We start from the raw sequence: 26,932 nt of genomic DNA on the forward strand, positions 1-26,932 counted from the left end.
TGCCGTTGGAGATAAGTGTAGGGCCTCTCCGTACGGAGTCTCACGATACTATCAGGGCCCCCCTTTTTGATTGGATTAGGCAAACTTCAACCTCTCCTCCGTCCAGCCGGGTCTTAACCCCTCGGTATTCATAGATGCAACATCCAACGAGCTATCGGCAACGTAGTTAACCCGCCAATCAACCCGGAGACTAGCACCGTCTTCGCTCTGCGCCCAGATAGCTACGCCAATCGTGTTCTCGCCCGTGTAATCTAATATCCCCACCGGGACGGGGTATACAACCTGGTTCCCGATGTACGGGTTATACCGACCGTACTGATACCCATTGACGAACAGCTGTGCCCGGTACTGCGTCGTACCAGAGGTGGATAATACGAAGGAGATAGAGATGTCCGTGTGTGCAGGTAGAGAGAGGGGGATTGTAGTGCGGAAGAAGCGGACAGTCGCGCCCTGGAAGCTGAGCACGGATGTATCGGTATCTGTCCACGTTGAGTCATCGTATCCGGGTAGATGCCACCCGACTCGCTCGGCGAAGAGTCCGTCTTCGTTGTACACGCCGCGCACGGGGTCGAGGTTTGTTTCGCCGCCGGCGGTGCCGGCTAGACGCCAGTGTGTGAAGCCGGCGGAGCCGAGGAGGGTTGCGTCCAGGATGCCGCGCGGGTTTAGGGCGCCGGTGGTTTGGTCGTGGCCTGTGTCGTCGTGGAGGATGAGGAGGATGTTCGGGGTTGTTGTGCTGAGGGTTGCGTTTTCGAAGGAGAGGGTTAGGTTTGCTTGGGAGGTGGAGGCGTCGCCGAGGTGTGAGGCGAGGAAGACTCCGTTGAGCCAGGCGGACCAGCCGCTATGATGATCGTCAGTTTTATGATATTAGGATATTGGGTCGCGCTTACAAGGCGGATCCTCCTTGGACATTGATGAAAGCTCCGGTTGCTGTTCCGTTGAAGTAGCCGCGCCAGAGACGGACGCCGTTGTGGAATCCGTATTCGTCTGCGTATAGCACTGGGAGACTTGTTGGGGTCCGCGGGTTGAGCGTTGTCATGTGGTTGGCATCTATTGAAGATCAGCTGGTTCGTCTCTTGGAATCGGATAGTGGACAAACTTACCAACCCACGCTACACCGGAGTCATCGTACGTCGTGAACCGCTCTGGAAGACTGTCCTTTGATTTCCATGAAGTGAGAGCTGGCAGTTGGATGGCCTTTGGGCCACTGAGCGAGCCTTTGAGACTGCCATATTCAGTCGAATGAGTGTGAACCTTCTTTCCATTCCAAGTGACAGACTGGACTACCCTTGGGGCGAAGATATCTAGCGTTGTTGCATTGACAACATCTCCGGTGATTGCAAGCTTGGAACCGGACAATTTAGCACTACGGACAAGGTACGGGCCATGGACAAGAACTGCGAATGCAAATTAGCTTTCGCATCATCGGCAGAAATTGTGAGCAGCAGACATACCACTTTCTGTTTCCGGTACGAAGGGATCGTTGGTGATGGCTGGAGCCCAGAATTTATATGCAGACGTTCTATCCAACACAATGACTCGAATAGCATCGTCGAATTCGAGAACGGTCGTGCCAGCGAATTGCGTGAATGAGGTCGTTAATCCGCCATGTTCTTTATTGAACTTGACCCGTGCACAACCCTGGCACTTCTTGAGAGAACCTCTCTTGGCATCCTTGATAGCGAACTCGACAGACTCACCAGTCGGGACCCAGAGAACGAGTGTGGGCTTATTATCAAACACAACATAAGTTAAGACCTCGGCTGTGGAATACAGCAGCGTTTTCGAGCCGAAGTTGAAATCCGTCACAATGATCTTGGACTGATGTCCATTCAAGCGAATGGAACTCGCATGTTTGGGAATAGTCAAAGCACCCGCTGAAGTATTTACCTTCAAATGGAACGGCTCATTTGTCGCGATCGAAGTGTTCGTATGGAAGGTAGCATAGAACGCGGCATCCGTTTCAGGATTCCGAAGTTCATAAGCCCTCACAGCCGGGTTATCAGTATACTGCGTCCCATTACCAATCAACTCGGTCATGGTCAAGTCTTTTGCGGAACGAGTAAACAGCGCTAGCAGTTTAGTCTCGTGGTATTTCGACCAGATGGACCGGTCCTCTGAGATCGGCGCCGAGTAATCGTAACTAGTCGCCGTCACTGGCGCAGCCATAGCGCCGGGATTCTGTCCACCGAACATCATGTACAATGACATTGCCGTCACACGCTGTCCGATATTCCATCTGTAGAACAGGTTGGCGAAGTCGTCGCCGATGTCACCCGGACAGCCGCCTTCGGGTCCGCCCCAGGGGTTGTAAGAGCCGCCTTGGAACTCGGGCATGAAGCCGGGCATGTTGGGCTGGGACTCTTGGAAGTAGTCGGAGTAGTCCATGACTTGGAAGGGGACGTAGGCGCCATTCGTGGAGGTGCATTGGCTAAGATCGCAGGTCCAGCACTAAACCAGATCAGTTCTTCCGTGGGTTTTCATCTCTCCCCCAGATAAACGAGACACATACCGAAGGGTATGAATCAACACCAGCGACATCAACATTCCCACCCTCATCTGACCAATCCTTCCCCCACGAGTGGGTATTCATATTCGGATCATTGACAGTAAGCGGCACAGTAATACCATTTGTGCGAGCATTTGCCTCCAAGAGCTCCATATAAGCAATAGCAGTCTCATTCGGCACCCGTAGAGTCGGATCCCCGATCCACTGATTCCCATACTCATTCTCAATCTGATAGCAGATCGAGTTCTGGCCATCAGTCACCTGGTAACGGCTCGTGATCTCAGTCATTTCAGTAAAATACGGCGTCCAAGCATTCGTATAGCGAGTATCATCATTTCGCAACGTTCCATACTCACCCGTTGTGAGCCACAGCGGGAAACCGCCGGCATTGGCTTCGGCATTGACGTATGGACCGGGTCGGACGATGATGTACAGACCCAGTTCCTTGGCGAGCTCGAAAATCGGGGTTATATCGTGTGCGCCGGTGGTGAAGTCCACAGTTGCATTGTTGGGGGCGTGGTAGGCCCAGCTGGAGTAGAAGGCGAAGGCTGTGAAGCCGGCGGCTTTGATTTTCTCGAGGATATCGCGCCATAGGCCTGGGACTGGGATGCGCCAGTAGTGGAATTCACCGGAGAAGATGAAGAGGCGTTGGCCATGTACTTGGAAGCTGTAGTGGTCCCATTGGACGATGGTGTTGAGGCCGTTATCTTGTAGAGGCCATTGTGTGATGGCGTGGTTCTCTGCTTTGATTGAGGGCCCGAGGCAGGCGAGGAGGACTAATAGGCAGTTGAAGATGCGCGTCATCATCGTGGGCCGCGTTTGCAACTGCGGATGCTTTGAGGCATCATCGGGGCGACCAGGATCAATTTATAGCTGGTTAGATGGAGATTCTTTCGTCTGACCTCCGCATTGGCATGTAGAGGGGTACCCTCTGCACAAAAGGAGCCATAGGAGATTCGAGTACGGAGTACTCCGTACATCGGCATCAAACAGGGATCTAAGCTAGACACCGGTGTCTATTTTCCCTTTTCGTGTGCTGGATTTGTCGAATCTCCGGCGTTGAGTCGATGTTTTTCCTCCATTCACATTGCAGGATTCAGATTATTCCGGAGTATAGAGAGCGAAGTAGTAAGAATAATCAGCGTTGGACTTTTCAGCTATAATATAATACACCGAATTCCCCCATTACACAATAAACGGGTAATAAAGATATACAGAAAAAAAAAGAGAGAGATGCTTGTGCAGCAAAAAGCTCCGAATAACATCAAAGCAAGACGCTGGAAAAGCAATCAAAACAAAAGCCGTCGCCCAAGACACCTCCAAGTCTATCTGGAAGAAGACTTTCCCCCCATACAACCATGACTCGAATATGTTCCATCGGGAACTGCAGAAGCCAAAAACTTGCAGGGAAGAGCTGAACGGCGGGGGAAGACACCAAAGCAAAGCCATCAATTTCCACAGCCGAGCATCAAATCATAAATATTTTTTTAAACCCCCCAAAACTCCAAAATCTATGCGGTAGAGGACCATGCCGAGGTTGACGCTCAAGCATTGTTATCCAATACCCCGAAACGGTTCTCGTCCTTGGTGCTTGGGCTGGAGGATGTCTCCTTCTCAGCCTTTGGTTTCTTGGCGCCCTTCTTCACGGGGACCTTAGAAAAGCCCTCTTCAGACACCGATCGGCTGGAAGAAGCAGAAGCAGTCTTCGCCTTTGTAGCAGCAGCCGAGCGAGTGCGGATCGGCGAATCAGGAGCAATGGTCTTGTTCGCGATCTTCTGGACCTGGGCCTTGATGACCTCATCATCGGTGGTCACCTCGCTGTTCTCGCCCTCGATAGCAGCCTTGCGGATCTCGCGGCTCAGGCTCTTCAGAGCATCCATGCCGGCCTTCTCGGCGGCCTCCATGTGGGTGGGCTGCTTCACACCGGGGTCCTTACGGTTCAGGTAGGATCGGACAAAGAAGCGCGCGAAGAGGTAGGTGAGGGGAAGGAGGTAAGAGACGTTCAACCAGACGGCGAAGGCTTGGCCGGTGGTATCCATACAGGTAACCATCTGGTGAGAGTAGCCGGATTGCTGAACGGGAGCGACGTTGAAAGTAGTGCCAACGTTCTCGGCAATTCCTTCAGCGCCCGCAGCCCGGAAGGCCATCTTCTTCAACCAGGCGACGGAACCAGCCTCGGCGGTGGCAGTGGCAGCGATGGAGGCAGCCTTGGACAGCTGGTTGAGGGCTGCGCTGCCGGAGGGGTAGGGGATGGTGTAGTGGACGAACAGGTAAGCAGCAGCCATGTTCGTTCCGAAGACGAACTGGGTGATCTGCATGGTAGTCAAGCTGCGCTTAATGGCATTGGGGACACGAATGCGAAGAGCGGTAAGGGTATAGTAGGTATACTACAGCGAGGCAGGAGTTAGTATCAGCCCCTCGGGGTTCTGGAAGCAATGCGAATTAGCCGACTTACCATCATAGCGTGAATAGCCGAGTTAACCAGACAGAAGATCCAAATGGGAGCAGCCATGTAGCGGATACCAGCCCACATGCACATCATGGCACCTGCGTGGTGGTAGGTCTGCAGAGTCGAGCTCTTCTTGCCCTTGGCCAGAATGATTGCGGTGTCGACAACCTCGTAGAACTTGGACAGATAGAAGAACCAGCCGAAGTAGGCGAGGCCCTGGTTCCAAAGACGGCCGGCATCCGTAGGGTCGGGCATGCCGTTGGTCAACTGGAAGGCGGGGTTGGGAATGGACCATTCGTCGGTGATCGCGTTGTAGGTGGCGGCATTACCGTAACCACGGGGTCCATTGATCTTGCAGAGCGAGTCCACAACTCCAGCCAGGCCATTGGTATCATCGCTATCGGGGAAAGAGCCGCTGAAGGCCTGGAACATACCCACGAAGGTCCATGCGGAGTAAACAGCCAGGAACACATTGTGGAGAACCACGAACAGCTTGAACAGGGGGCTGTGACTGAACCCATAGGGCTTATAGCCGCGACGCTTGTTAATGCGATTGATCAAAACCACGGTGAGCGCATAGACAGTCGCGATGGTGATTGGTACCCGGACGTCCAGCACCTGGTTATAGAGATCGTTCGGGATGTTGAAGGGCTGCTTCCAGGTCGGGGTGTCGACGTGAGGCGCCGGAATGGTCACAGGGAGCTCATTGGGAGGAAAGCTGAGAAGAGAGGCCGGAGGAAAGGCAATGCGAACAACTGCCTGGCCAAACTCGGTGGGCACATTGAAATCGTGCATGATGAGAACGACGCCGAGTCAACGCGTGCACTCGTATAGGAGATAGAAGAGGTCTAAAGAAGATAAGAAAAAAAGTATAGAAGAAAAAAAAAGTAGGTAGAAGAGCAGTGGATCCCATTGATCAAATGGCCTTGAAATTTCTCAACAAGGGCAATGGCCGCCGATCTCGATCGCCCCGGTCTCGAGTTTGTTGGGATTTCCAAGTCTTGGCTCGTCAACGTGCCGAGGCATCTTTTCTCCAGATTTGCATTGCCTTTACATGACAGGTTTCGTTAGGTTTCTCTAGCTTTCTCTAGGATTCTTTCTTTTTTTTTTTTTTTTCTATGAGTTCATCTTGGCCTTGGTAGGTTGAGCTCGGCTCGTACCTACGTAGATATACTCCGAACTGCAGGTATAAATAGGGTGCAGGCAACGCCACTATCTTCCAGGATTGCCCCTCCAAACCGGATATCCCCGGACGACTCAGGAGCCAGTTGCACGGCGTCTAGATGACGCCGCCAGGATCTAACCTCCAGGGATCTGCTGCTGACTCATCGCCAGGTGAACGTCAAAACCAGGACGAGCGATTACGGAGTACATCTTCAGGTCATGGCCTTCAGCTGCTTGTTGGGATTAGCTGGAATCGTCCCAATATGTTGGGAATATGCAAATATACCATCACATGCAGCCTCGGTCATGTTGGGTAGGGCTGTACACCTCCGCTCGAGATAATAAGATGAGTACGGAGTATTCCGTGCCTTTCCGCATACTATTTTTGTACTCCGTATCCTCGATAACATAGGAGGTGGACAGTAACTACAAAGCTACAGGTAGTCGGGAGGCTTGAAAAGGGACCTGAACATCTCTATGGTGACAAAATCGTACAATGATCCATTCGTCCGGTCAACATGGTAAAGAGAATCCACCCAACGCCAGAAATGTACACAGAATATAGCTACAAGTACAGTTCTCAGCGGGGTTTAGTGCTGTGAGGGATAGGAGGAGGTGCTGGAGATGAGGGCGATGGAGCCTCAACGGCAGACGCCCGGAATTCAGCCCGCTTGGGCGGAGGCGGGGGGAGGGGCCTTCTTGCGTTGAACTTGACTCTGGAGATCCGGCTCGGTAAGTGATACCACCGAAGAGTTCGATTGGACGGGAGGTGAGACCGCGGGAGAGGTCGATGGGGCCATAGAGATGGGACGAGCAGGTGGCCGTGGAATGCGTTTATTGGCATTGGCAGAGAACTTGCGGTCCTCGACAAACGTGTTGAAGCGCGATGTGACACCACCCCACTTTTCTTTGCCCATTTCGATCTTGTCAGCATGGCGCTCACGGAAATTTTGCACCGAGGATGTGCCCCGCGCGGGCTCCGCCGGTTCTAAGTTCATACTAGAATGATTCGATGCGGGCCGGGCCGGAGGGCTAGGCGCTGGAGCAGAACCCGTGAACCGCGATGTAACATCACTCAACTTCTGTTTGCCGGAATCGATCGAATCGGCATGGCGTTCGCGGAAGTCACCGTACTTCTGTTTCCCCGAATCAATTTTGTCGGCATGGCGCTCGCGGAAGTTCTGGATAGAAGATGTGCCGCTCGCTGATTGCGGCTCAATGTTCGTCGAGGACCGAGTAGGTGGGGGTGGTGCCGATGGAGAACCCGAGGTATTCATTTGGGAGAAGCGAGACTGCAGCTCATTGATAGGCGTATGGGCAGGTGACTGAGCCTTCTCCTGTCCGATCCCAAAGGCAGGGACCGAGACGCCCGCGTTCGCCAGGCGAGATGTAGCATCTTGGTTGATGTAATCGTGGGAGAGTACCGGTGTAGGGGAATAGGCTGGAGGCGGATCGGAGCTGGGAGACCCGTTGCGGGCGGGAAGACGTGGCGGAGGCTTTGGTGGCTTAGGCTTTGAGATCGAGCTCGTTGAGGCGGGACTTGCGGAGTCCAATCGCCGCGGTGGTGGAGGGAGATTGTTTGTAGACAGGCCGGTTGTGTCCACGCGGTATGGGACGGGAGGCGGAGGGGGCTTACGTGCCTCTTCCTCTTCTGCTTCAACTTCTTCCTGTTGAAGTCTCTCCTGAGCACCGATTTGTTCCTTGCTCAATGGAGCCCCTAGACCGCGGCGGTCGGGTGTTGTTTGATTTGGCACTGCTGCCGCTCCATGGTAATTGATGTGTTTGGGAGGGGGCCCAAACGCCGATGGGTCTTTGAGAGATGACAATGGTTGGGAGACGTGATTAGCGCGATCGGGTTCGGAATTGTCGCCTTTGCCCATCCAGCCAGCCTGATAGCGAGAAAAGTCAACCTCAATGGCCGAGTCGCAAGTCCGAGCGAGGTGAGCTTACTACTTGGCCTCTGATGCCCCCCTGTGACGAGGAAGACTGTCCAGAGCCAGAGCCAGAACCGGTCTCCTTACCCTTTCCCATCCATCCGGCCTTCACGCAAGCATAAGTTAGCGACAAGGGTCGAGTTGGAAATCTGAGAGAGGGGTGAGGATGGGCTTACTACTGTATTGATTCCTTTGAAATCACCGCGCCAGCTCTCCTTGCTACCATCTTTGCCTTCAGGGTGCCAGCCACCCTTCATAGTATTGCGAAAACCACTCATGATGCCACAGAGTGCGGGGATGAGAGTTTCTCGATGGTCGGGAACGGGGAAGCTGTGACGACAATATCCCCACCGGATCACGTGTAATCAAATCGGGTAATTTACACGACACGAGCGCATCTCTCTCGAAGACATCAAAGTTGGAGAAATCCAAGAGTTCAGAGTGGAATGAATTTAAACTGACCGCGGCAGTTGCTAACAATCGATATGAACATTTAATTGTAAATCAAGTAGGCGGTCTGGCCCCATTCTGTTATGTACGGTACCTGGATGATGCAGTTATAAAACCACATGGATTTGTTGATCGATGAGTCAATGGACTTTGATGTACGGAGTATGCTTCTTTTGATACACATCATAGAAGCGATGAGTACGTGCCTTTTGAAGGATCATGCACTTTTCTCGGTTCTGAAAATGTCCTGGCAAGTTATTGCTCTATCTCATGGTACCTAGATGTAGGTAGAATACTCGGCAGTAACGATTCCTATAATCATCTTAACTTGACTTTAATCTAGGAGCTTCAAAGGATAGTTAGCTCGAAGTTATCTAACAGTCAGGGTACTCACTATCAAAATCATCCCTAGACTCGGTGCCCTCAAAATGGTGCATCGGTGTATGTATATTACCCCGTATAGGTCCTGGATCTACATAACTTGCTCTTAAACCGGGTGCATGGCACTATTGATTCGTACAGGTATGTTCTGGCATATGGGGTAGTTGGAATTTCAATCATAATAAAACCCCGGGAGAGAGTCAGCCCAACTACTTACTGGGGACTCCCTATATATCTTTATCACGGTTCTGAGTCCTCTCTCTTATACTTCAATCTGCAATTACCGTACCTCGAGCGGCCTAGGGGCGTTCAACCACCAAGCAAGCGTCAATCTCACACCTTGCCCACATGGGAAACTGGGTCCTGCTCAAGGGTTTTGCCCTCCAGCTCAGCATTCTATTTCTCATTGCCTCGTCCAGTGCTGCCCAACAATGTTACTTCCCCAACGGGGACCCAAGCAACGATGTGCCCTGCTTTCCTGACAGTTCTGCCTCGCATTGTTGCTCATCAAATGCCATATGTCTTACCAACAAACTATGCTTGTCTATGAAGCGGCCATATCACCTTTCGCGTGGGAGCTGCACCGATCAAAATTGGATGAGCGAGAGTTGCCCAAGGGATATCTGCGGTAAGTTTGGAAGCTTCTAACATAGCACCTGGTATATGCTAATCCTTCATTCACAGAGAAAGCTCAACGATCTTCTGGCGCAGCTATTATTCCGATTAACGGCACTGGCACGGACTGGTTATACTGTTGCAACGCCGTGCATGGCAATGGAGATGGCTTGGTTTGCAGTACTACCCAACGCGAGCCGCAAGACCCCTTCGAGGTCTTCAACAGTTACGTTATCCCTGGTGTCGCAGCGCTATCGAACCTAGTGAGGGACCCCGAGCATACGTCTTCTATTGTAGCGAACGGTACCATTACCGGTACTATGAAGAGCAACTGCACCAACGATGAGGCAAACAATGTCACTACTAGCAGCCTGAGTAGCAGCCCGAGTAGCAGCAGCTGCCACGACGTGGCAATCGGTGCAGGTGTTGGCGTCCCTCTGGGTGTCATTGCTCTACTCTCTATCGCCTGGGCGCTTTGGGAAAGGATGAAAAGAAAGAGTATGTCTCTTCAATCAGTCCAGCCAACTCAGTCTGCCAGTAATAAGTGCCGCAACTCGGAGCCGACTGAACTACAAACATTTTCATATGAGCCAAATGAACTGGATGGAAGCTCGCGCGGTGGGTAGCTTATACCACAAACACCAAGACATCAAAAGTGTTTGGTTAGAGGGAGAGGGGATTGAAATGTGATATTTGAATACCCTTCGAATATAGTGTCTATGTGCATCTAGCCTTCAACTTTGAGCGAATTCTATCGGTATCGAGTTTTATTTTTAAGACCTCGCCAAAGAGCGCGATATATTGGATGATAGCGCCTAAAACACCGTCCAGATCAGCAACTGAAATATCAACTGCTCACTCCATATCAGAACAATAAGATATGAAATAACCGACTCTCTCGTTCCAGCCCGGCCCTCGCCGTTAGCATTGCGAGCCACACGAATACCCCAGTGTAATAGATTTAGCGAATAAGAAGCTGGCCAGATGCTCTCTTGCAAATATCTCAAAATATATACATGAGGTTCGAACCCCATCACAACATATGCTGCGCTGAGAATCGACAGATTCCTACGAGCCACATCGCTGCACCTAAGGCAGCCCAATATGCAAGCGCTCTCCACTGGCCTTCATCTATTGGCCTTGGGGGTTAGGGATCGCCGATATCTCTGCCTCTCAAGATATCCGAAAGGAAAGGGAGCCCTGCAAAGTTGAAGGTGTATCTATCATCATTCTGCAAAATCGCTGAAATATCCAAGCTTCTAGCAATTCTCCAGCTTCCTGAATTATCAACCAGTATCGAATTAGCCCTTAATGAATTCCTTGTCCTAAACGACCCTGACAAGGCTAGTCTTCGCTTGCGTACGGCGGAGAAGATATTCCCACTTGTCTTTGGAGAAGATGCCGTAGTACGAAGCGACGTTAACTTCTCCCAGCGGAATGAAACAACTTGGTAAACGAAGCTGCCCGACGTCTCGATCTTGCACGTATTTGACTTGCGTCATATTGAAAGGTCTACCAACTGCCAGCTCAATCCCGGTATTATTCTGACGCCTCAAACACCCCAGGATGTGGGAAAGGGGCTTGCTCTCTGTCGTTTCCTTGACATTAAGTTCTCCATCCGCAGCGGTGGTCACCTGCATAACCCCGGATTTACGAGTAATGATGGGGGCGTGGTGTTCTCGATGAAGAAGTTCAACGCCGTTACGCTCTCTGGGGATCGTTCAACGACACAGATTGGTGTTGGTCAAACCTGGTTCGATGTCTACAAAGCCCTAGAAGAACATGGGCTGACAGTGACCGGGGGACGGCAGCCTACGGTGGGTGTTGCTGGTCTCCTTCTTGGGAGAGGTTTGGCTTTTCAGAACAGTGAGCGGGGATTGGCCTCTCACGGTGTCATTGAATGTGAGGTAAGTATTGAATCACGGGTCTTGATCCTGTGTGATGAGAATGCTGATGATACTGGAGATTGTTTTGGCAGACTCGACTATTGCTAAGGTTAATGCTACCAATAACAAGGATCTCTTTTGGGCCTTGAAGGGCGGGGGTCCTAATTTTGGTGAGACTACAGATCTTTCTGAACAAAATGTACCTAATTCTCATGTTTATATATCAGGTATTGTGACGAACCTCACCATGTCGACCATTTCCAACAAATTCTGGTGTGAAGGCCGAATCTACACACCTAAGGATAATGACAGCCTTTTCAAATCAGTCATGGAGTACCACGAAGCAAACGAGAAAGTCTCTAAGGCAGCTCTCATATGCCACTTCATCGAGGATATGACACTCGTGATTCTCATTTACGCTGACCCAGTCGAAGAGAAGCCCGCTGTCCTCATCGCCTTTGATAAGCTTGAGTGTGTCTCCCAGATGGTGCCACCCAAAGTGTCCACAATCTTTGACATTGTCAATATCTTCGCAAATATCACTGCTTCTGAATCTAAGAGTTATGACTCGTTCCTATCATACTCACAAACATGCCGCCTAATCCTTGCTTAAATAGCCATAATATGCGAACAATGTCAAGTTTTTTTGGCCTGGTTCTACTTTTATCTTTGGCTGACTCTAGCTAGGGGTCGTGATCATGATGGACTGGTCTCATCTCGAAGATGAGAGCACTATGCTGGAAGCATGTCGCAAGATTATCGACTCAGCAGAGGCCGTTGCGAAGAAGAACGGGACTTACCTTGATTTCAAATATTCGAATTATGCTTCGCGAGACCAGGATCCGCTCGCCACGTATGGATCTGAAAACTTGAAAGGCTGTCCCCGATAAAAGCATGTCTCGCAGCATTCCATGAGGCGTACCCAGCTTCCCCATGACGAACGAAATCACGAACTGAAACATCATACTCTTTTCGTTGCGCTTTCGTGGAGAGGAGTCCAGGATAAGACAGAGCAGTCAAACCACGAGAACAGAAAAATCTCTCGTATGCGTTAGCGATATCATACCAAATCGTTAGCGAAGCTCCAAAGTAGACCAACTTTTACACTCTCTTTGCTCCCTGAGGCGGGAAGAACAAATATTGGCAGGGAGTGTCCCCCGCAAGCTTCATACTCGCTGTTCAATCCGGCCGATTCTTGATAGATTGGAGTAGATGGCGGAGGCCACGCGCGCGAGCAATGACTGCTTGTGTCGTGAGCCCACGGCAGCCCCTCCAATGGGGAGACGCTTGAATTGACTCGTTTGTTTGTGATGATGAAACTCTGTCCGAGGCGGGTGACAGAGTCAATCTCTATTGGTGACTTTGAGGGTAAGTTGATGACATATTACACGCCAGAGCTCCGAAGCATAGGGAGTTATTGGGGAAAAACCTCTTGACTGATTGTCCTTGGTGATTGTAATTGGTCGAGCACCACGTGAACCTTCCACAGAACAAAAGCAGATGAAACAGGCCAAGAAAATAAGGACCGACAAGACAGAGAGGATGACAGGCTCCGCACCACGAGGAACGGAGTTTCTGGTCCTGGTGGGACATGGTTGGTGCATAAGCTGAATTTGAGATTTGGAAATCCCAGATGAGCCACAAGTGCGTGGGAAATGAGCTGAATTGGAGATGCCTCACTCGAAGTGAAAGAAACGGAGGTTATCATCCTTCTGAGGCAATCCGAGGCAATCTGAGGCAGCCTCCAGACATTGTGGCCTGTTGCTCGGAGCCTACTCGGACTCGTAACTTCCCCGATGACTGGCTAGAAGGACCGAGCACTCTGGATTTTTGGGTGTGGTCATAGTGGTTTCGGTCATGGCGACAGTGTTAGAGAATAAAAGAGGTAGCCTAGATATCCTAGCATTCCATGGGGTTGGGTTACCCGGGTATGGCAAGGATGCATAGGTAGATGTAAGAGGAAGAAGCAACCTCAGGACGGGAGGTGTGCTTAAGTACAAAGGCTGTCTCCGCCGTAGGAAGGCACGATCTAGGAAAAGGACAGAGCGATGGAGACTGTGAAGTGAGCGAGTATAGCTCCCGCGGGCGTTAGCAACTAATGGGGATAAAATATGATATTGATGAAAATGTGAGAAATATATGTGCCCCTCTAGTTGAAAACAGTATTGATTTACAATTGTCTAATCAAGGTTTTCTTGAAGAAACCGTCGACTGAGATCATTCTCAATCCATTGCTCAATTAGACCAACGCTATCCCCCACGAGATGGTCATAATTTTCACCCTGGGGGATAAACATAGACTGATGAGCCATCACTTCGTCCATATCTTCCATTAATATGGGCTGCCAATGGGAATTGTCATTGTATTTCCAATGATGCGACGGTAAAAGGATGAATTTGCGAAGTTGTTGTTTAGAAAGGTCCGTGGATTCTGATATTGAAATGGAGCCGCTTTCCTCTGAGAGGGAAACGCTTCCTGGGAGGGACGGGCTTTCTATGTGGTCAACTGAAGCTGCAGTAGACGTTGCAATACCTTTCTCTTCAGTTGAAAGGGGTTCATTCTCATCATTGACTTTTGCAGTAGTCAAGGAAGAATGAGAAGTGACGGACTTTAGAGTCTGCTCTTCCATTGACAATTTGCTCATTGAGGAGGTCGTTTCAGTTTCTTCACAAGGATCTAGCGTTTTTGAATATTCTTGTAAGTCGGTTCTCATTGTATCATTGGTCTGATCAATGTCTTCGGCTTCCTTTATGTGCTCTTCATCTTTTTGTGACTTCTTGGATTTCTTCTCTGATTTTTCCTTCGACTTCCGTGGCTTTGGTTTGCGACCAGTGCTCGCGGTATAGTAGTTGATAAAACGCACCCTCTCCGGGCTGGACTCAGCATTTTCCATCTCCATTAGGTGGCGATATCGCTGGCGAAGTTCTGAGTAATTATTAACGCAGCCAGCGAATTTCAAGGGCGACATGAGGCGATCAAAGATAGATCGTGAGAGATTATCCGTGTTCTTGTTCACAAAATGCATGATACCTTTCAGGAAGCCACGCTCAACCAAACGCACATCGTTCATGAACGGAGGGTCGAAATTGGGATTGGGAGGGGGAGGTTTGAAGGCTGGTTGCAAGCCTAAAGATTCTTGTTCTCCGGCGAGCTTCTCTTCAGCTGCTGGGTTTCTCTTTGGCATCGATCCCATGGTCCCAGTGGGTATCACGCGAGGATGGATCCCCAGGAAGGGGACATCAAATCCCACAATCCCTAAAATTCGATGCTTTGGGCGCCCGCTTTGTTGCAGACGTGCAACGTCGGCGGCTAAAATTCCACCAAGACTATGTCCTAGCAGGATGACGTCCAGATCATGCGCCTCATGTGGCGATATCCTAGAATTTCTCGATTAGCATACCTGGTTGCTGAATGTGTCCAGACAGAAGAATGTCGTCTCGTGATCACATACCAGGCGCTGAATTGGTCGACTGCTGTTTGTATCTCGCCCTGGGATTTGTATCGTGGATACATCCGAGTGTATACCACGTGTGATTCGCTCAGCGAGCCCGTTAAAAGGTCATGAACATGGAGGGGAAGGTCATGGAAGCTAGCTTCCGAGCCCATGAAGCCGTGGATGTAGACCAATAATAGCCTGCGCTTTTCTGTAACCTGGGATCCTCCGGGCCGTGATAGCGACAGGCTGGAATGAGAATCGTCGGTGCATAGATGAATATTCCCCTCCATCTCCACAGCTTCAAGCTCCCCAAGTACAAATGAACAGTAAGTATAGACAAACAGACTTCCTTTCCTGGACTTTGAAATGCGGGGGGGTTCCTGAGGAGGAGGTCGCCACCAGGGCTTACTAAGACGTCCAGTTGGCCCCGGGCTCCGGGGCGATCTTCACCACATGGAGATGGCAAAATAGTAAAGCCTGACAATGATCTCAAGCTGGTTTCCGCATTCTGTGTTAAAGCCCTTACTCCCTGGCGACTGAAAGAGAATGAGCCTTACATCATTTGCCTAAGAGTCGATACCAAGGGTCGCGGGCGTCCTGCGACTGCTTCATCATCAGATTCCAGATTCCAGAACTCCCGAGATCTCTCAAAGAATCTAACCCGGCCCATGATCCGTTAACTAAACCTCATCCTTGAGTGTTTTTAAAATCCCCTCTCAACTTTTTGAGATGACTGATTACACTGCATGGCTCTCGCACCGCTCCATGCTGCGAACATTACTCTCTCATAGAGGGGGAGCTGACTACAACATCCTAACGCTGTTAGGCCACCAAGGGAACTATCAAGGAGAGAAGCAAAATTCAAATATCCTTTTCCAAATAGAACTGGTGGCTTTGAAGCCTCCCAAGCGAGGTCTGACCTTCCACTGGGAGGCCTGAGCTGCCAGGCACTATCTCAATACTCCTAACCCCCGAGTCGTCCTTATACTAATACACCTTGATGGACCTGACTGGAGCTGACCTTCAGTTAATTTTGGGGGTGTTTAGGTATGTTGAGTGGATGTTTCTCGGCTTTCAGCAGTCCATATACTACAATAACCCGTGCGATAATGAATTAGGGCCTGTACTATTTGAGATAAGCTAGTTCATAGCCTAAACGCTGGCTTACACGGACTTTAAGGCATCCACTTGTTTCTCTGCACAATTTTATGACGCTAGAATAGAAGGCATGTTAAATAGACAATGAATGCTATGCCCAATTCGAAGGAATCTTTGTCTGCCAAAGATAGCCATCTACGATTGGCCCCCTACCCATTCGTATGCAGGGGGGAAGGACAACAACATTAAAGCAATAATCCAATAATGAAAATCCCCATTGAGGATATCCCTCGTAAGCCCGTCATTCTTCGGACCCCGACTAAACGCAAAGGAGTTAGGGTTCGCGCTGATCCTACGTGGCCCCATATTAGCGCGAACGTCCCGAGGTCGTAAAAATAGCATTCATGAGGCTCGTAGGGATTTGAATTCCAATGTTTCCTGTCTCCAGATAATTGATTCTGTAGTTATGTGGTGTTTGGTTTCTTCTCTCTGAGGAAACATGCTACGTGTGTCAGTTGAAAGAGACCAGATGAATAGGCGAGGGTTATTGACGCCGGATCTAGCGCCGCATATCCAAGCGCTTCTTTGTTGGCCTCATCTCGAGGGCAGTGCTTCACCCCACCATGGAGCTGATAGGCTGTACGTTGCCAGGTGTACATGTTGTCTTCTATTTCTCGGGTTGTAAGAATACTTTTGTATTCTTAACTTATTCATGCATTCGCTGCTTTTCTGACCATTTCTGATGCTTCCAAGCACGAGCATATAACGAATCTTATACAAAGAAATCGGAGGCGTCCTAAACCTGGCACTTAACAGAAGTATTCCTTTTTAGCGCCAGTTGTCTCTTTCGGGTGATCTTTTGTGGCACTTCTTTGTCTTCGCTTTGAAACCTTCGCATAAGACTTGGGTGCCCCGAAAAGCTGCACTCTTCAACTCAACATACCCACGATGGTGATGCTGTTTCCTTTCGCCATGGAGCCTGTGATCGACGAGGCAGGTGCATCAGGGCTTATGCCACCGGAAGAATTCGATACAGTGTCGGTGGACTCAGCGGGCCTTGATGGAGTGGTGTTCACGACGGTCGTCGAGGGACAAAACAAGAACTATGCACCAGCTCCAACAACATATGAAGATCCAACAGTCACGCAAATCCTTCCAACGGATCCATGGCCATCAGTCAGCGAGTTGACTGCATATTCAGCATCAAGCAAGACTCCAGTGGAAGTCGACACTTCGATCTATAACGCAGCAACTTCATATTCTCCACCTGCATCGCCGTCGCCGTCGCCTTCACCGTCACCCTCCAACTCACATCCACCAAAATCATCAACACTTCCATCCCCTACCCCCACATCAGCGTCAACGTCAACATCAACATCAACATCAACATCAACATCAGAATCAAAATCAGCATCAACATCAACCGAAACCCCCGCAGCAGCAACAACCTCATCAATAGACCCAACCACCTTCTCCGGCGGCACATCAACATCCACAAAAATCGCAATCATAGTGCCAGTCGTAATCGTCACCGCACTAATCTGTGCCCTGATATTCTTCCTCATCCGCCGGAGAAGACGCAGGATGGAACGCAACTCACTCCCCCCGCCATACGATATAGCAACGCGCCAGAACCCCGCCCTATCAGCGCAGGAACTGATGATTTCTCCAAAGTCGTCGACCCCAGAACCAAGGGGCTCGCTGTCACTCGCGGCAATGACGTCGCAGCCCATCCCGATTATCAATATCTCGCCGTCGACGGAGGAGCGGGGGCTGACGCCCAGTCCTAGTCCGAGCCATAGTCCGAGTCATCGCTCGGACTCGGGGAATCATGGGTCCCATGGGCCTGGTGGTTCGGAGGCGGAGCTTGGGGTTGCGGTTGCGGTGCCGGTTCCGATGGATCGGGGGCAAAGTACCACGGAGCAGGAGGTGAGGGGGCGAGTTGGATCGGAGACTTCGTCTAGGGCTCCTTCGCGGTTGGCGAGGATGCCATTTGAGGATTTCGAGGATGATGAGGTTGGGATTGGTGTTGCTGTTGGTGGTGAAGATGATGATGCTGTTTCTGATGTTTCGGATTCGGAGATACGTAGGGGAGGACGGAGGGAGTATGATGAGATTTCGATGGTCTCGTCGTTTGATGGAGTGTCGCCGATAAGCCAGCAGGAGAGAGCGCGGTTTCGGTGATTATATCGAGAAGTCTGGGGATTAAAAAGACGATGTGATATAACGAAGCTAATACCGGGACTGGAAGTTTCTTGTCTGTGGTTTTATTTGGGCTCTACGGCGTTTGATTCATTTTAGGGATGTTGTTTTGTTTGTAGGATTTCATGATCTATTTCTTTTCAGCGTATGTACTCGATCATGACTGAAATGACATGCTGACCATGTCGGTACATATCCAGTCAGAGGATTGGGAAGCTCAGTGCGATATAAGATGTAGAGATAACCACAAAGCCTGCTGGTAACCTAGCGAGTCTTGTTTATCTTCCGCTCCCGAAATCAGCCTGGTGAGCCGTGGCCCTTCCATGCGTCAATTCCCGAATGGCCATGGTGGCGTACTGGCTCGATCCCAACTGGAACTTCAGCACAACCGCCAGTTTATCAGGCGTGGCCTCGGTAGCCATAACAGTATCGACATCCTTCTTCTCAGCCTTCAGCTTTTCCAAGTCTGTCTCAACAAACTGCTCCTCATCCTTTGAATAAAGCTTCACGTCGAAAGAGTAATCATCTCCCACCATGCGACTGAAAATCTTGCGGTAGCTGCCGCTAAGACTGCTGTCCTTCCACTTGCGACGCATGTTGAACGCATCAAGGCCACCGCCCTGCTCGCTATTCATGAAGCGGCGATAGAATTCCTTCATTTCGTTCTCGGGGTAGATGATATCATATCCAGGCTGGGGAAGCACCAGGTCAAAGATAGTATATTTGCCGCTGGCTGCCTCTTCGGCAGTCAGGGCACGTGCCCGCATAAACATGTCCTCGGCCGCAACGGCACTGTCTTCGCCCTGAGGAATAACAATGATTTCACCATCGGCATCGACGGTTTCGGCAGCCTCGACGGCAGAGGCAGTTTCCTTCTCGCGATGCTCCTGAATAATGACGAGATCGCCTTCCACGACCCGGTCACCATAAAGGCGCCAACGCTCACTTGCAGCGAAATTCCAGACAAGGGACTGGTATGCGTGCACGTACATCAACCGCAGATTCCGGGGGATAGTCTGCAATGCACCCAAGTAATCATTTCGGCTCCTGCCAAGGTGGCGGATCAGATTGCTTTCGGCAGTGAACTTGCGGGGGATCTTTTGCAGAGCATCCGCGATGCTACCACCAGACTTGAACATGTTGATAGCCATGGCACGATCCTTATCATCAGTGCTAATGTTTGCGGTAGAGGAAGCACCCTCCATTGCGGCCTGAAGAGATGCAGGGTTATATTCCAAAATAGCATCGCACGCGCCCTTGTAATCTTCCTGCAGCATCTTGACACCGATTGTATCCGTTCGAGTGGCGAAGGTTCCAAATCGCTGGAGACCAAAGTAGTTGAAGTATCCCCGCTTGTAGAGGTTCTTCAAGGAGGTACCGACGACCTCGGAGGCCTTGGCAATCGCAGCCTGAGGATCGCTCAGGTCCAAACCGGGAATTTGAGTGTCGCGAAGAGTAATGTGGAACTCATTGCCCTGCAAATCTCCAAGCTCCAGACCGTGCTTGCGATACTCAAAGTCTCCGACGCGAGCGTTGCGAAGAGTCGAGTTCAACCGTGCAAGCCGATCGGCATGGACGCGCAGAGCACAGGCGCGCTGCGCGGTCGCACCTCGCCTATCCTTGGTTCCAGCAAACTGGAAAGACTTTGCGTTCATCTTCAGTGAGCGAGCGATGAAAGCAATAACTTCCATGGTGTCCTTGTTCTCCTTGTAGATGGTGAAATGGAGGTATGGGCCGCCAAGTTCTTCCCAGTTTGTTCGGTTGCCCTGGGTTCGGCCATTGTTGCCTCGTCCTCCGTTGGAGTCGCGCTTGAAACGGTTGTTCGCAGCGGTAATTGCCATCACTCCCTCTGCATCAGTAGTTGACTCCAGCTGAGAGCTGAAGATGCGACGAATGGCCTGGTGGATCTTGGTGCGAAGGTCGCGATCAGACACGCCAACGTTGATTTTTCCGAATTCACTAGGGCGACTCTTCGGCTTGGACATGGCATTTTTGTGGAGCGCGATGATTTCGGTCGCATGCTGAGCGCCAAAGTATTCGACCAAAAGAGCGTGGTCCTCTTCCGAAACCTGGAACTCAACTGGGGCTGCTTCCTGCTTAGCCGGGGTTTCCGCCTCGGGGGCTTTGGGCGCAGCCGCAGGCTCTGTCGCAGCAGGCGCAGGCTTGTTGGAACTGTTGGGCGCATTCGTGTTTCGGAGGTGAACAACTTCGCCGGTAGTCGTGATCTCATTGACCAGGAAATCTGTGTATCTGCGCGTCCGTTCTTAGCGCGATCCCCACAGGTGTATAATTGAATAACTCACCTCTTTTTCAAGATACCCGAGAATCCTTCAGTGTCGTTGCTCACAAACTCCGTGATTCCGACCTCGACTTCCTTCAGAGCTTGAGCATCTGAGACTGCGGCGGTGCTCGGGGTCTCGATTGCGCCATCGCCGACAATGGCGACCTCCGCGGAACCAGCATCCTCGGTCTTCTGTCGCTTGCGCGGAGACTCCATAATCTCTGGCTTCTCCATTTTGTATATCGTAATGGGTGGGGTTGACTGGAGGAGGACGTTGAGCTCCTGGAACTTTTCTTGACCAATTGGGTATAGCGCCAACAGGGCCAATGCGGAGAAGCCCTACTTACTGTATTTGGATGGAAAGTATATACTTCACTTCGAGTTCTACTTTATTGATCGATTGGCTCTTTTAATATGCAATCCTCCCGACCTGGTCTCTTATATAGGTAGCCCTGCTAGAACCTGTGGTTCATCTTCTTCATCAGACTTCCACGGAACTCATAGGCAGTCGATGATTCCTTCCTTTTCTCTCGTTCCTGCCCTCCTTCCTTTGCAACCCCCATTCTTTCCGCCAACCAACACGTACCTAAATAGAGGGAGCGATTAGGGAAATAGCATATATTATATGCACCTTATGTACATACATGTAGATGGCCTACATACATGTATTGGTACCTCCGGTACCATCTTGATCACTTCCCTCTAAGGGGAAGTGCGTTGACCTCTTGCGAATTCCATCGCATAGACCCGGTCTAAGGAAATACATCAGCACTAGATGGCAGGATCAGCTCAATTCTCTTTAGATATTCCGATTTCTGACTCAGTCTTCAATTCACAGTTGTGTCTTTACTCAAAGCCCAAGGACATCCCTAATAATTCTGTCCACTTTCTTGAGAAATCGGCCAAACCCTTACAGCAGTGTGACAATCTATTAATATAGAATACTAAACAGCCTATACACCACATCTACCCAAGTACCAGAGCAAATGATTGCGAGCAATTGTAAAAGCATCCCAGCCAGACACCGCTGATGCAACGACTATCACTTCGATCGAGTCTCAGATGTCAACGTGATACTCAACTAGACCATTGTCATTATGCAACGTTCCGTTGCTCAAATTTACCCATGTCTCACACTATTAGCAAGCGATATCCAGTTAATGAGGAGATTAGCTTTATTCCAGAACTGCAAGTTCTCCAAGCCTAGCCAAGACTAGATATGGGCCCGCTTTGAGCTTCAAAGTATCATACCTAGGTATTGGCCATAATGCAAAATGCTTGATTAAGGATATAACTACTAATTCTCCATCAGCCATCGTATCTCCACCGGTCAAACCGCTATGGACTTGCTCACCTCAGATCGAGAAGCGTAGTTTGCAAAGCAGCCGGACTAATTTGAAAACAAATACTTTATGGGATTCGAGGTGATCTATATTTAATCATTCAGTGATAACTCCGAGTGCGCCAATCCATGCTTGATATAGCCCGGAAAAGAATAAAGCAAGACAGATCTAATACTCGGGATGCATTGTATCCTGCCAGTATAGAATAACGTCCCTATTGCTTCTATACAGTGCCAAATCCTTACATCCAGGATAAATTCCATAGCAACGTGTATCAAAACCAAGACACTCACAAATTCCAAATCCAACGCTCCAGCCGCGCAAATGACTGGATATCACACATGCACCGTCAACTCGACCGAATGGATATGGTCAATCTCCGAACCGAGCTGAGAAGTCTCGTTCTATCGGTCTTGCACTCCGAAGGGAAACCAAAGCCGAACCTCGAGGTATAAAATGGGATATACGTCCTGCTATTCCGGTCAGTTCGACAGCAATCTAAACCATCATCAAAAGCATACTTCCATATTCCTTGTAAGAACCACTGCTCTTTCATGTTTACATATGGAAATCTAGCTAATGATTGACTGTGAGGAATAGCTCAATTCCAACATGAAGTCAAACTTCCTCCTCGTGCTCCTCGGCATGGCTCTTGCTGCTGTCGCTGCTCCTACCAGTAAGAGTCATCCCTACAATCCTGGCTGATGCTTCTTTTATGCTGCAGTATCTCTAATTGAATTCGAACAGGCAAAGACGGTGGTGTTGGTAAGGGCAGCGGTCTTGGCGGCGGTGGTGGTGACGGCTCTGGCCTAGGCGGCGGCGGTGGCGGCGGTGGTTCCATCGGCGGGGGTTTCGGGGGTGGCTTTGGGGGCGGCTTTGGCGCTGGTTCTGGGGCTGGCATTGGTGCTGGGGCTGGGGAGGGTAAGGGTGAAGGCTGGTAGAGTTGATCTAAAAGAAAGTTTGGATCTGGATTGATATGCTCGAGATTGGCTAGTCTGTTGAATACCTCGGGCAGTCGGCAACTAAGATTGGGAAAGAAATGTTTCGGCCTTGCTTGTTGTGTATCCATGATTTGATAGTGTCAGGGTCTACTGAGAGAGACGTCGAAATGCATCATGAAGATGTTGATTGAGGAAGAAGACTAAACTAAGCTATGGAAAGAGGGAGAGATCTGACATAGATGGTCAGAGGATGTGCTAGTATGGGATTACGGGTAGGAAAAGGTCTCTACATGAGAAGAAGACGGAATAAAAGATAATAAAACTGCTAACGCTCAGCCCAAACTCCATTGTAATTCTTTTTTTCTATCTTCCAGCATGTGGTGTGTGCATTGATACATGGGTTGCGTTAGAATGAGATGCTCTGTACGGCTCACGATTGGAAATATGAAAAGGGAAAGCCAGATGCAAAATATGTGGGCAAAAACAAAGGACAACAGGATACTTTACAGCTCATCTTTAGGAAGATCTCCGTTCTCCTTCTTGGGCTTATCCTGGCCCTTGTCTTTCTTCTTCTCGGCCTCGGGCTTCTTATCCTTCGATCCCTTCTTGCCATTGCTGCTCTTCTTCTGTTGTCCAGCGGCGGCAGTCATTCTCTCGTACATGCGGTTGAGGATGCGCTCGAACTCGCGTAGCCGTGAGTCAACCTCCACAACGGTCAGAGCTGGGTCATCAGACTCGGTAAGCTGCTCTTGCAGACCCAACTGGGTTTCCAGCCAGGGCTGGGTGGACTCATAGGCCTGGGTGATGGCTGTGAGATCGGCGGGCGTAAAGAGGGTGTACTTGGGGCCTGTAGGCTTCGCCGTCACAGCACTCTTGGTCGAGGTGGTTGAAGACGAAGAAGTGGAGTAGGGATCTTCGTCGAGATCATTGAGGCCTTCGTCCGAAGCAGACGGGGCCGGGGTCGATGAGCTTGTCTCAGATTCTGTTGAGGTGGAGGAGGCGCTTGAGGCTGAAATGGAAGATGAGTAGATCTGCTCGTCGTTTTCGATCTGGTTCTTGATCAATTCCTTCATTGACTCGGCGTTCTTGAGCATGTCCTGAAGCAGCTGTACACGTGCTGGGCGAGAAGAGCTTTCCTTCATCCGCTTTAGTGCAGGGCTGACGATAGCCTTCAGCTCCTTGAGCTTCGACTGGAAATCGGCAGTCTTAGCGTTGTCGCTTTCGTCAGATAGCCAGTCACCAGCCTCTGAAACCATCTCGGAAAGAACGGTCAGTTGATCCGGCTTGAGCGCCTTAACGAACTCCTCGTTATCTGTGAGGTCTCGGCTACGGTAGATGAAGGACTCTAGTTCATTAAGAGCCTCCTCGCGCAGGAAACGATCACGGTCTGATCTATCAAAGGCCACAAGGCGGGTGTTGATACGGCTGAGTTCTGCGGCTGATGGCGCTGGAGTTCCGAGAGCCACAGACTTCAAGCTAATCGGGATAACTTCCAATTTGACCTGGGGTGTAGCCTTTGCATCCTTGGTAGATGTAGTGGTGGTCTTGGAGCTGGCAGAAGAGGCAGTAGAGGACTCTGTCTCAGGCTCGAGGGTGATCGATTCACGAGGCTCGCCATCTTCGCCCAGCGGCTCCTGCTCATCCTTCTTGCCAAGACCGAAGAAGCCCTTGACATCTTCCACAATCCCCTTCTTCTCAGATTCAACCTCACAGCTGACAGTACCAGCCATGACCTCGGGAAGACCGTTCACAGGGCTAAGGCGGATAGTAAATTTGGTAGTAATGTTCGCATTAGTGCAGCCAAAGGTATCCTTCAGTTTGGCGACAGATGCGGTGAGGTTTTGGGTCTGGACACTAAGGATAGGCTGTTCTTCACTTTGGCCAACCTGCTGAGCGAAGCTAAATTCGAAATCCTCCAGGTTCTTCACAGTGACCTGCTTTTCGGGACCAACCTGGGAAGTGGCGGTGAACAGCTTCTGGTTTCTTTGCTTCCCATCAGAGGTCCACTTCAAGGAGATGGGGTATGAAGCGGCGTCACCAGCGCGAATGTCCTTGACACGGAAGCTGGGGCTCAGGGCAGCTCCCTTGAAGGCAGCACCAAAGACAGCCGCCTCATCGGCGTTGACGTTGGTTCTGATCTTCTTAGAAGAGCCAGCAAGGGTTTCCAATTGCTTTTGAACGAATGGAGTCCGAATGGCGCCACCGTGGAGCACAATGGATTCAATATCGTTCAACTGAAGGCCAGCAGCTGTCAGAGCCTGCTCAACCGGTGTTCCGATGCGAGCGACGTGCTCAGCAGCCATCTTCTCAAAGTTGGCACGGCTCAACTTGTACTTGAAGTTAACATTCTCGTCATACAGTCCCTCAAAGCTTGTCGAAGTTTCGGTGTTAGCGCTCAGAACCTGTCGGAGCTTCTCCGAATCCTTCCAGAGTCTAGACATGGTCTTTCCATGCGCCTTAACTTCAGCAGCGGTCACCTTGCCCTTGAGCTTCTTGTCCTCAACCAAGTGGGCGATCATATCGTTGACAATAAGATCGTTCAGGGAGTCACCTCCGAGTGACTTGTCCCAGCCAGATCCGACGACGTGAACTTCCTGGATAGTCTTGTTGAACTTGCCAATATCCTTGACCTTACGGCTCTGGAACCGCAAAACACTTGCGGTGGTAGATCCGGCACCCATGTCGTAGACAATGTGGTATTCGGGCTTCTCGCCATCGGAAACGCTGGGGAAAGTGCGGCTGGTTGCGTAATTCAAGCCAACAGCTAACCCATCACTGACAAGCGCTTGGATCTTCAGACCCGCCAGCTCAGCCGCCAATTCAAGGCTGCGCTTTTCCTCCGCGGTGTAGAACACAGGGTATGTAATGACCACATCACGGACATCGGATCCTTTTCCGGCCAAAGTATCAGCATTGGCCTTGATCTGCTTCAACTGCATAGCCAGAATCTCCTCCACCAAGAAGGCCTCTTTCTTCTGTGCCTCTCCCAACCGGTTGCTGCGGAGAGCGACAGAGCCACGACCCTCGGGGGCGGTCTCCAATTTCAAAGCAGGGAACCGGTTCCAATAGGTCTTGACTGCCTCATCATCTCCATCGTTAAATGAAACGCCCAAAAGCGTCTTCAAGTTGATGTAGACATCGTCCGGGTACCGAGCCGCAAAGGCGAGCGCATCACCACCATAAAAACGTTCGGGGAAAGACGCATCACTCTCTCTTGTAGGCTTAAATGCGATAGCAGCGGACTCCTTGCGCTTTGAATCTTTTGTGAGGACGATCTCGAGGGGGATGCCGGGTTTCACGAGGGCTGCCTTGAAATATTCGGTGCCGATATCGATGCCCAGAACGGCCGATCCGGCGGCCGAGGCTGGCCCAGCAAAACTGAGGAGAAATATGAGGAAGGGGAGGACCACGAAAGATAGCATTGGAGAGCTAGATAATTGTCGGCGATTTAAGAACGCCATGGTTTATGTTTATGCTCCGGACTGGGAAAGTCAGCCAAATCACCGATTCAGGTCTTAGTGGCAATCCCAACAACGCAAACTGACCCTCGTTCACAGTTATATAGGTAAACTAGAAAATCGATGCCAAATCGCTCCACCGTCTGGCCGAATGGTGTGTTGGGTGGAACCTTGGCTTTGCGCCAGACTGTAAATCGAAGGAAGCTATGGGATAGCTCGATGTTGGCGTTAGTGTAGGGGATGGGGGGTGCAAGAGAATGAAAGGAAAAGAACACTCGGAGATATGACTCAAAATCAAGCCATTTGGAAGCAAAGGGATACTGTGGCCACTTGGCGGTAACTTGAAGCTTGGAAGAGCTGTCGGATGAGGACACGGGTCATCATGCAAACATATAGCATTGTTTGATGTTTGCACTGCTTATCGTTATCGCCCTTATGTCATAGCCCTAGTTGGCTGCTAAAGTTGGAACAGGGCTGAACTATACCAGACGACATAATAACACTACCTAGACAGAATCTTGGGGTTTCGCTATGATAAAGAAAATATACAATCATTGAATATTTCACTAACTTGTATATATATGACTAGAATTAGGGTTCCGTAATCATGGATAAGGAGCGTCAAGTCGTCAAGAAAACCTATTAACAACCAACACCTTGCCTGGATCCAAGGTGTAAATTAAAAGAAAAACCGAGGCATCCTCCAAAACTGGATATTTCGAACGTTTTTTTTAGATATTTTTGTGATGTGTCTTTCGTGACTCAAATCCATCTTCTGGTTTGATAT

The 26,932-nt window shown here is 50.3% G+C and overlaps 10 protein-coding genes across 10 annotated transcripts; 4 read left to right on the forward strand and 6 right to left on the reverse strand.

The window, feature by feature from the left end:
• Positions 1-75: 75 nt before the first annotated feature.
• On the reverse strand, positions 76-3,313 carry N7457_005167 (glycoside hydrolase family 35 protein; the record flags this gene model as incomplete). The annotated part of the gene is made up of 5 exons (XM_057176212.1): positions 76-838; positions 888-1,047; positions 1,101-1,394; positions 1,452-2,448; positions 2,510-3,313. 5 exons carry the CDS (start codon positions 3,311-3,313, stop codon positions 76-78), a joined length of 3,018 nt encoding a protein of 1,005 aa, XP_057030514.1.
• Positions 3,314-4,050: 737 nt separating this feature from the next.
• Positions 4,051-5,750, reverse strand: N7457_005168 (elongation of very long chain fatty acids protein; the record flags this gene model as incomplete). The annotated part of the gene is made up of 2 exons (XM_057176213.1): positions 4,051-4,893; positions 4,962-5,750. The coding sequence occupies 2 exons, from the start codon at positions 5,748-5,750 to the stop codon at positions 4,051-4,053; spliced, it is 1,632 nt and encodes a 543-aa protein (XP_057030515.1).
• A 1,031-nt stretch (positions 5,751-6,781) lies between these two features.
• On the reverse strand, positions 6,782-8,331 carry N7457_005169 (uncharacterized protein; the record flags this gene model as incomplete). The annotated part of the gene is made up of 3 exons (XM_057176214.1): positions 6,782-8,008; positions 8,070-8,159; positions 8,230-8,331. 3 exons carry the CDS (start codon positions 8,329-8,331, stop codon positions 6,782-6,784), a joined length of 1,419 nt encoding a protein of 472 aa, XP_057030516.1.
• A 366-nt stretch (positions 8,332-8,697) lies between these two features.
• N7457_005170 (uncharacterized protein) lies at positions 8,698-10,125 on the forward strand (the record flags this gene model as incomplete). The annotated part of the gene is made up of 2 exons (XM_057176215.1): positions 8,698-8,701; positions 9,569-10,125. The coding sequence occupies 2 exons, from the start codon at positions 8,698-8,700 to the stop codon at positions 10,123-10,125; spliced, it is 561 nt and encodes a 186-aa protein (XP_057030517.1).
• A 1,507-nt stretch (positions 10,126-11,632) lies between these two features.
• On the forward strand, positions 11,633-11,998 carry N7457_005171 (FAD-binding type 2; the record flags this gene model as incomplete). The annotated part of the gene is made up of 1 exon (XM_057176216.1): positions 11,633-11,998. One exon carries the CDS (start codon positions 11,633-11,635, stop codon positions 11,996-11,998), a length of 366 nt encoding a protein of 121 aa, XP_057030518.1.
• A 1,567-nt stretch (positions 11,999-13,565) lies between these two features.
• Positions 13,566-15,127, reverse strand: N7457_005172 (uncharacterized protein; the record flags this gene model as incomplete). Its single annotated transcript, XM_057176217.1, has 2 exons — positions 13,566-14,763; positions 14,838-15,127. Coding segments are annotated over 2 exons (1,488 nt in total), but the record flags the coding sequence as incomplete, so codon positions are not given.
• A 1,741-nt stretch (positions 15,128-16,868) lies between these two features.
• On the forward strand, positions 16,869-18,104 carry N7457_005173 (uncharacterized protein; the record flags this gene model as incomplete). Its single annotated transcript, XM_057176218.1, has 1 exon — positions 16,869-18,104. The coding sequence occupies one exon, from the start codon at positions 16,869-16,871 to the stop codon at positions 18,102-18,104; it is 1,236 nt and encodes a 411-aa protein (XP_057030520.1).
• A 296-nt stretch (positions 18,105-18,400) lies between these two features.
• Positions 18,401-20,637, reverse strand: N7457_005174 (pseudouridine synthase PUS7; the record flags this gene model as incomplete). The annotated part of the gene is made up of 2 exons (XM_057176219.1): positions 18,401-20,372; positions 20,426-20,637. The coding sequence occupies 2 exons, from the start codon at positions 20,635-20,637 to the stop codon at positions 18,401-18,403; spliced, it is 2,184 nt and encodes a 727-aa protein (XP_057030521.1).
• Positions 20,638-22,358: 1,721 nt separating this feature from the next.
• Positions 22,359-22,687, forward strand: N7457_005175 (uncharacterized protein; the record flags this gene model as incomplete). Its single annotated transcript, XM_057176220.1, has 2 exons — positions 22,359-22,422; positions 22,494-22,687. 2 exons carry the CDS (start codon positions 22,359-22,361, stop codon positions 22,685-22,687), a joined length of 258 nt encoding a protein of 85 aa, XP_057030522.1.
• Positions 22,688-23,190: 503 nt separating this feature from the next.
• Positions 23,191-26,148, reverse strand: N7457_005176 (Hsp70 family protein; the record flags this gene model as incomplete). The annotated part of the gene is made up of 1 exon (XM_057176221.1): positions 23,191-26,148. One exon carries the CDS (start codon positions 26,146-26,148, stop codon positions 23,191-23,193), a length of 2,958 nt encoding a protein of 985 aa, XP_057030523.1.
• Between the last annotated feature and the right edge of the window lie 784 nt (positions 26,149-26,932).

Source organism: Penicillium paradoxum (genome assembly GCF_028828445.1).
Source record: "Penicillium paradoxum strain IBT 22861 chromosome Unknown utg000005l_segment0_segment0, whole genome shotgun sequence".
In the NCBI taxonomy this organism is placed as follows: Eukaryota; Fungi; Ascomycota; class Eurotiomycetes; order Eurotiales; family Aspergillaceae; genus Penicillium; species Penicillium paradoxum.